This window comes from Cyprinodon variegatus, unplaced genomic scaffold, assembly GCF_000732505.1.
Source record: "Cyprinodon variegatus isolate N-32 unplaced genomic scaffold, C_variegatus-1.0 Scaffold22, whole genome shotgun sequence".
Classification (NCBI taxonomy): domain Eukaryota; kingdom Metazoa; phylum Chordata; class Actinopteri; order Cyprinodontiformes; family Cyprinodontidae; genus Cyprinodon; species Cyprinodon variegatus.
The window spans coordinates 455,825-464,937 of NW_015150475.1; the positions used below are offsets into that span (position 1 = coordinate 455,825).

At 35.2% G+C, this 9,113-nt stretch overlaps 1 protein-coding gene across 12 annotated transcripts in view; it reads left to right on the forward strand.

Annotated features, from left to right (window-relative positions):
- Nucleotides 1–9,113, forward strand: part of LOC107095380 (adhesion G protein-coupled receptor L3-like) — a 213,508-nt gene that overhangs the window by 200,495 nt on the left and 3,900 nt on the right. For 5 of the 12 annotated variants that reach the window (XM_015391445.1, XM_015391450.1, XM_015391474.1 and 2 more), the window contains 3 exons: nucleotides 3,470–3,598; nucleotides 6,475–6,492; nucleotides 6,927–7,229. In XM_015391445.1, the coding sequence (XP_015246931.1) occupies nucleotides 3,470–3,598; nucleotides 6,475–6,492; nucleotides 6,927–7,229 (450 nt within the window). The remainder of the gene's footprint in view (nucleotides 1–3,469; nucleotides 3,599–6,474; nucleotides 6,493–6,926; nucleotides 7,230–9,113) is intronic. The other 7 variants (XM_015391507.1, XM_015391532.1, XM_015391523.1 and 4 more) reach the window with 3 other exon arrangements.

Sequence of the window (9,113 nt, forward strand, 5' to 3'; positions counted from 1 at the left end):
CGTAACATTTTTTTGTTAATACACTTTTTTTTCTTTTAACAATGGCTTTTTTCATTGGTTCTTCATAAATCACTGATTTGTAGTGTATCTGCCTGAAAGTTATCTGCAGTTGTCATAAACACATCCTCACACATTAGCTGTGAATACTGTATATGCAACTTCTCTACAGTTACCATTGACTTTTGCCTTTTTCTCTAATTACTTCTCTCTTTTTCGCGGTGACTTTAGATGAATTGCCATCTAATGATAAGGTAGAAGCTGTGCCATATACTTTCTATTTCAATGACAGGAATGGATAAGGTGACTTCTGATGACAGATAACTGTACTGCAACTCATTCAGGGGCAGTACAGGCTAGAGGATGGGGAAAAAAATGTTAATTACCTTTTTTAATTTTTTTATTTTATTTAAAACTATACATCAATTTCCATCCGTTTTCCAACTATGCATTACTTTGTGTTGGTCAGAAATGTTCAAGGGGCATAAAAACCCTTGTCAGGCATAATAATTCAGTTTATACATAAATTAGTAAATAGATGATTACAGTACAGTTACACAAATTAGTTTATTCAGTTAAGCCGATCCTATTTAATCAAGAATAATATAATTAGAAGGCTTTTCGACAAAGGCATAGCATAGTTAAAAATATAACTGACATTTTCAGAGCTGCCAGTTTTCTTCACTTCAGCCTAGGACATTATAATGGACCATAGTAGCAGAATCCATAAGCACGGCTGTCTTTGGGCCAGTGTAATGAGGGTGTAGACACCTAAATGGCCAGACAGTCTGACACACACACACTCACTGGAAAAGCACTCTGCCATTTGTTAGTCTCTGAGTTGAGGGGTGGCCCTCGCTTTCTTCAGGCCACTAATAAGCTGTTAGCATGACAGATGGATACTAAAGCAGGCACGGTGCGTGTCAGCGCTTGAATTATCACGCACTTAGTGAGGCTGGGCTTAGGAAACTAACACCTCCTTTTTGCCCTCACTCTTTTAAAGTGTGCTGCACAGAGCAGCTCAGCCAGTACATTTTCAAACTAGAGAGAGTGACATATTGAGTGAGAGAGAAATCGCATTACATTATTTCAGTTTATTGAAATTTGTTGTTGCATGAAGAGAGAAATCGCTTAATTGCTAAATTGTGAAATGTGCTTTATCTGATATCATTCAAACAACAGTATTACCAACGGTTCTCAGTAACAGCATTTATTGATAAGATAATCCCAAATGATGAGGGGATTTTACCAATCAAACATACTAGAATAATGGAAGCAGCTCTTAATGACGACTGAATGAATCCCAGCATAGGCGTAATATGGAAAGTGCCAAAAGTCACACTAAATTATTACTAAATAGCAAGCAACAGTATAAAGAATAAAATTGAAACTGTCATGAAGCTGTTTGTTTATATCATCTTTGTGTAGTTTAAGTCACTCAACCTCTCACCTGTCAGTAGCCTTGAAACAATCAGAATCATATTTTTCAGACGGGTATTTTTTCTAGACTGTTTTGAACTGATTAACTTTGACAGCTCTAACTCCACACATTGTCTCCTTGAGTTATTCATAGAGCTTTTCAGGCATCATAGATAAGAAACTTAAAAAAGAGAAGATATAACTATTCCATCAAAAAATGTCATTAAATTACCTACTAGCAGAGCAGCATAGACGGTTAGTTGTGCTCTTACACCACCACCATACTTCCTCTAATAGATCTACAAAACTATTAACTCCTATAAATTTTTAACTGTTTTTTTATACTAGGGATGTCTAAATTATAGCATTTTGGCTCGTTTACTTTCTATACCTCTGTGTCATCACACTCCATGCAGGCACATTCTGCACAGCCAATTTAAAAAAAGCTTAACAATGACATTCAGAGCACAGATGGTTTGGGTTGCTGCAGCTTCCTGTTTGTCTGTGCTTTTAAGCAGGGCCTGTATTCACAAAAAAACCTTGAAAAGTAGTTCTTAGTGGCATCATTTTAGGGATAATCTTTTCAAATTAAGTTTTTTTCAGAATTGCACATACCTCTAATGGAGCTCCTTAAGTAATGACATTTTTCGGAGTGGTGACTACAACTTTAAGTTTTTCTAAAAGTATCCTTTGCAGAGAAGGTGGCTGAAAAAGAGAAGGCTTTTTGGGTTATCCACTACCTAAACAGTAGAATAAATGAGAAATAATATTTTAACAATGATACTTTTGCTAATATGCACATAAGATCAAATGTATCATCTCCATAGGGAGAAATAAATTAGTTTAATCAGCCAGACAAGAGGTGCAAGTCTAGTGAGGCAATATAATAAACAATGAAAATAATAACAATATTAAATAATCATTAATATAAAAAGTAGAAATGTAAATTCTTTATAGAAGAATTTTTGACACAGGACCTATAACACGATGGGGGAAAATAGCATTAATACTATGTTGACAAAAACTTCCCTTCTACCCAGAGAGATGATTCTGTTCAAAAAATAAAAAATGATCAAAGCATCGAAGTACTCTAGGTTAAAGCTTGGAATTGTACAGCAATTAGCAATAATATAGCAATAATAATTTTTAAAAAATGTTAATCCCTTTGATCCTGCATTCAGGGACAGCAAGCGTCCAACAAACCTTCACATTCAGTACTCTGAGACCTTAAGGAACAAAAGCAAAGAAACAGGAATGTTTTTGTAGCAAAACAAAATCCTAGCAACCTTAGCTTTTGCAAATAGTAAAAATGTAAAGATAAACATTCATGTATTATGCCAAAGTTTAATGTTAAAATCATTAGGAGGCTTTAGTGTCTCAGTTAACTGTAAGACGACAAAGGCTTATTTATTGGTTAAGTTTGCAGGCCATGTGTTATTCAGTCTGAGAGGAAACAGAAATTACCTGTCAACATCATTTGTATTCTGTGTTATTTTTCTAAATGTAGTGTCTTAATGTATACATGATATGTTTCCTGGCGGGGGAAGAGATGCACTGAGAACAGTTTTTTTGTAACCCTTCTGCCCATTAACTATGGTGTATTCATGCATCTCTGCTGAAGCGTGTTGAACTGCAGCACAGCCTGCTCTGAGCTCTGCCACACTACCGTTGCCTCTCTGTCTCCCATCCCCTCTCCTCACTCGGCCTGTAAGCATGGGCTGCAAGAATGACTTGTCGAGCTTTTTCGCAGCTTTCTCCCTAAACTGTGTTAGCTTGTTTGATTCACGTGTCCTCTTCTCTTCTTCTTTCTTCCAAACACACACTCGCTCTCCATCTAAATCTCCCTTCTTTTTTCCTCCTCCTCTCTCTGCTTACCTTCACTCTGCAACGGCTACATGCTCTCTTCTTTAACCTCTGTCTTCCACTCGGCTTCTTTTTTACTGCATTTCTCCCTTTTTCTCTCTTGACTTGGCTGTTGCTTTTCTTCTCTCCTCCCTTTTCTCTCGCCCTGGCTGTTGCTCTTTCTCTCTCTTTCTCTTTCTGCCTGTACCAGGAGCCATGGCTAATCATCTTATAACTAATGCTCTCCTTCGTCCCCATGGTACTAACAATCCTTATAACACTCTCCTGGGGGACTCGGCAGTCTATAACAACCCAGCTGTGGGCATGTACAACACCCAAGGTGTGCCTAATGTTCCTATTATAAATGTTTAACTTTTTTGTGCTATTTTGTATCTGTATATTTTGCATGGCTTTTCTACTTGAGAATGTTTAAATGCATACCTTATAGTTCTGGTATGAGCTGAAAAGATTCACTGTAACTTGCATGTATACTGTATAATTAGCACTGATTGTGTTTCTTTACTTTTTTAGTTGTAAGATGACATTATTTTTTATAAGCTGCTTAAAATCCTTAAGATGGATCCTAACATTTGTTGTTAGAAGTAGTTCAGTGTTGTCAGTATCTCTCTTAGCTGTAGGTGACAAAATTGTCTTCTTAACGTAAAATCTGAATAGTTTCACCTTTGCTTAAGACAGTTTGTGATTTTGTTTTTTCTCTCAACCAAAACCAAAGTAGTGTTAGAAATATTTTTTCCAAACAGACGTTTTCCGTTTCTCTTTTTTATGGTCTCACTTAACTCTTTCAGATAAAAAAAAAAAAAAAAACTCTAATATCGGACAAAATTTAAATAAATCAAGAGAGGGTTACAAATGTACATTTTTAACGACAGCCTTGTAAGAAAATTAACTTCCCCACCTTTTAATTATTAATAAAGGCAATTAAGCACAACATCTGGCTAAAGTTCTTTCTACACAAACTGAGGTTGATTATGACAAGTCTACACGTAGTAGAATAATGGAATATATATATATATATATATATATATATATATATATATATATATATATATATATATATATATATATATATACAGTGTTGTATAAAGTACTGAATTCTCAGAGTCAAGTAAAAGTATAAGTACCTCTACAAAATATTACTTTGGTAAAAGTCCAAGTCACTGACTGAAATGTTACTTGAGTAAAAGTCTTAAAGAATCTGAAATCGCTTGTACTTAAGTATAAGAATTACTGTAAAAATAGATGTACTCAAGTAATGTAGTGAAAAGTATAAGTAAAAAGTAGTGCAGTTTGAATGACAATATTTTACATTTTGGTAAATTTTGAAGGTTAAATTCACTTAAAATAATATAAACAACAAAGTGTAGGTTAAATTTAGACTGGCTTTGCGAAACAGGTGTATCCTATTGGTGTTGATGAACAAGCGCAGGCAAGACCCGAGCTTTGTAGTCAGTAGGTGGGGTCAAAACACTTGCGTTTTTCCCACTCTCTCGCTCGTTTTTTTTGTTTGTTTTTTTTTACTTAGTAACTAAACGAAAAATTGAAAATGTATCGTAAAAGTATGCAATTAAGTTTGTAAATGTAGTGAAGTAAAAGTGAAAGTTGTCAAAAAAATGTATACTCTTGGAAAGTATAAAGTACTCCAAAATATATTCAAGTACAGTAGTGAAGTATTTTTACTTTGTTACTATACAACACTGTATATACATATATATACACAAATTCAACAAGGCACACTTAGATAAGAAAACCAAAATATGGAGGCCAGATTTCATTAAAATTAAGCAGAACTGTGTGGTAAAAGCTGGTTAATTTCCCAAGCCTTTATAGGATTTGGGACTCCGGTAACTTATAACCTTACCCTAAGTGGCCCGATGCCCTAAATCATGCATCCCTCGGTCCTCGAGGCCCGCTTTCCTGCAGGTTTTAGAGGTTTCCTTGCTCCAGCACAGCTGATTTTAATTGAAAGCTGATTAACAGGCTTTTGGTGTACTGCAATCATTATAATCAGCTGTGCTAAAGCAGGGAAACCTCTAAAACCTGAAGGACAGCGGGCCTCGAGGACCAAGGTTGGGGATGCCTGCCCTAAATCACTTCAAGAGTGCATCAAGACTCATCATCATCTTAATAAAAAGAACTATTTCTTGGGCCCTGTAGGCCATGCTTACTTAAGTTCAGATTATCAGTGTTTAGTATTGAATATCAAGAAAGAGATCCGTTCAGTATGTTAACAGCCTAAAAAAAGAAACAAGAATTCTCTTCCATATGTTAAATGTGAGGGACATGGTACAGCACAACCTTGGACAATTGTTACAAAATCCTCAGCTGTGGCTGGATGAAAACAATTACAAAACCCAGAAAAGGCCACTTGCAACGATGTAAAGGACTCATTGCCTGTTATCACAGGAAGCTCCATGACAGTTGCTGCCCTCAAAAGGGTTGCATGGGTGGTAAGTAGGGTTAGAGGACAATTAGTGCTTTATTTTGAGACAGATTTATTTGAATAGCTTTTTAGTGCAGTGAACGACCAAATAACTGTCTTTTCAAGTGTGCCAATAACCACGAGTTCCGCTTCTGTATAACCTAATTGTTTGTAATTGCTTTGCAATTTGAGTTTTGCAATTAGATTACTGGGATGTTCGGCAAAATTATGTAGTTATGTTCAGGAAGTAGTAGCAGCATTAACATATCTCTTAGAAAAATAATGAATGGTCAAACTTATGAAACGAACTTGAACCTATAGGGTAAACTTTACATTGTCATTGTTCTAGAGTAAAAAAAAAAACCCTCTTGAATTGTCCCTGCTGTAATAAGCAATTAGCTTTAAATCAGAGTCTCAAAAAAGAGATGGCTTTGACCTTTATGCTCTGCAGATAGGAGACATATAACTCAATTATAACTTAATAGAGCTTAAAGGGGAATATTCCTTTATATATCACAGTTTGTCCTTGTTTTTGTGTGCATTTTTTGTATTGTGATCCTATGCATTGCATGTTGCCCTGCATGCTTTATGCCAGATATATTTACAATAAGAGAATGCAACTGGTATTTTTATTGTTTCTATATGTGTGAAACAAAGATAATCCCTGAGATTTATAAAACTGATAATTAAACAATCCCCCTTTTTGAAGTGGTATTTTCATCCTATAAACTCACATGTATCTTTCTTTCTCTCTTCCCTCCCATGCTATCCATCAGCACCTTACCGAGACACAAGTATGTAATTCATTTATCCTGAGCTCTTCAGCAATAGTTTGTTTATTATCTTTTGATAGTTTTAGAGCTGTCCAAAGAAACAATTTTAAGCTCACAAAGAATTTATTTTCAAAAAAGTCCTTTCATTAGTACATTATTTCATACCTTCAGGTCATTTGGATTCAGTTCATTGAAATCAAAATCTATTGTCAGTAATTTAAAAAAATAGATACTTAAGAGTAAATGTTTTCTATGTACTTAAGTATACATGAAAATCTTATCAAATTGCAGTAAAACCTTTACTTTTTATTTCACTTACTTTTTAATTTTTTAACCTATAAAAATTGAATATGAAATTTACATGAATAATAAATGAGCGTAGAAATTAAAAACCTTTTTTGTTGCTTAGTTACGATTTTTAATAATTGCTTCTTTTTTCATTCCTTGCCTCACAGAGAGCATCCTGAACAACGCCAGGGATGCTAGTGTTATGGATACTCTTCCTCTTAACGGTAACCATCCGAACAACTTCAGTATGGCCAGCAGCGAGTACTTGAGCGACTGCGTTCAGATCCTGGATCGGAGCAGCGGTTACGGTACCCACAGCAACCACAAAGAGACAACTTTGGAGAAGAAAATCCTCAAGGAGCTGACATCTAACTACATTCCCCCATACCTCAACAACCATGAGAGGGCTACCACAGAGCGCAGTCACAACCTGATGAACAAGCTGGTCAACAGCAGTATGGCCAATGGAGGTGACTGTTTTCTTTAATTCATCATTGAGGAGTTGACCTAACCTTGCTCTGCAAGCTGGATGGTCACGAGATCTGAGTTTTTAGTCTCAAAACAAAGAAAAAAAGTTTTGACTTTTCAGCTTATTTGGCTAGTTGTGAAAACACTCAAGAAAACTGCAGACGAATCACTCTGCTACGATTGGCTGAAAGCGTATTATGGAACGCGGGTACTAACTGGCACGTCACCCAATCAGATTGAAGTACTGCATTAAACGTTCCTCCTTTTCAGGGACAGAATAAACTGTAGCCATCCCAGATTAATAACATAAAACTCAACTCAGTTCTACACATACTGTATCAATCTGGCTAATGCCAGGTTAGAGTTGACCATCACCTTGTGGAGATGTTTTAGGTTTTGCCTCTAGAGAAGCCTTGAAGCCTCTAAAATCAGAAAAAAAATGCGTCTCCTGTCCAGAGCCATGCATAAATGTACAAAGGAAACTAGAGGTCCAGTTCTCAAATAAAGGGTTATAGAAATAAATTATATATCATCTGACTCTTCTTACTAGAATATTTCCAAATCAGCAATAATTCTGCAATGAACCTCAATTATTTTGCTGTCCCTATTTATCTTTCAAATTCCTTTTACTGATAACAGTGTTTCCCTCAACACTGCTGGTGATCATACGGCCCCAAGCAGCATTTTATAAATGTTAACGCATTAGAGTTCAGCAGTGGTAACAGCAATCAGAAAGACTATTGTTGACCTTATACTGTAGGCACTGTCATAGAGTCTTATAATGAGCAACTAGACAAGCAAACAATGTAACAAGGTAGGAGGTATTATACCATGAAGATATGTTTTAGAAACAGAGAATATCTAATCTGGCCAAATTCTATGATGATCACATAAATTTGCTAGCTTTTCAGAACCACAACTAAGGTGACAGCTGAGGTGGATTTCTAAACATCTGTAAGATAAAAGAGAGTTTGTAACTTGAAAACAACAAACTTTTGATTGAGATAAATGTAAGTAAAAGTACACTTATCCTCATTTCTAATACATATAGCATAGGTGTCAATTAACAAAGTATAAATACTTTGTTACCCTCCTTAAGTAGAAATAGTAGCAAACTATGCTTTACTTGAGTAATTTTTTAAGACAACTTTTTACTTCTACTCCTTTATTTTTATTTTTTTGCAATTATCTCTACTTTCTAGTCCTTACATCAAAAATAGTCTCATTAGTTTTTTTGTTTTTTTTCATTTAAGCTCATTCTCAATATGAACTGTTGGTATTTAAAAAAAATAAAATAAAATCATCAAAATAATTTGTTTCATCCAGACAATTCATTTCTTTATGGTTGGACTCGGTACTGCATTAAAATAAGTAATTGTTCAAGAATATGCAAAGTTAAATTTGATACTGTTACCGTTACTCATAAAACTAAGAAACTTACGGTAAGTATAAGAAAGTTATCATCCAGAATTGGAAATTAAAGTAATGCAGGACTTTTCCTGCATTACTTCTACTTTTATAATTTAAGTAGTTAAGTTCCAATTCTGGATGAAAAGTAAAAAATTTAACTTTTATACATTTACTTTAGTACACAGGTGTCAAACTGATTCCAGAAAGGGCCATGTGTCTGCAGATTTTCTTTCCAACCAAACAATAGCACACCAGACTCCAGTCATATCATCAAGTCATCATGTTCAGATTGGACTCCCTTGATGAGATGACTGCAGTCTGGTGTGCTATTGCTTGGTTGGAAAGAAAACCTGCAGCCACACGACCCTTTCTGGAACCAGTTTGACTCCCCTGCTTTAGTAAAAAGCTTAAGTTGATACTCTTCTACTTGATTAATAAAAATGTTTACTTTCGACCCATTTGACATTTAGATGATT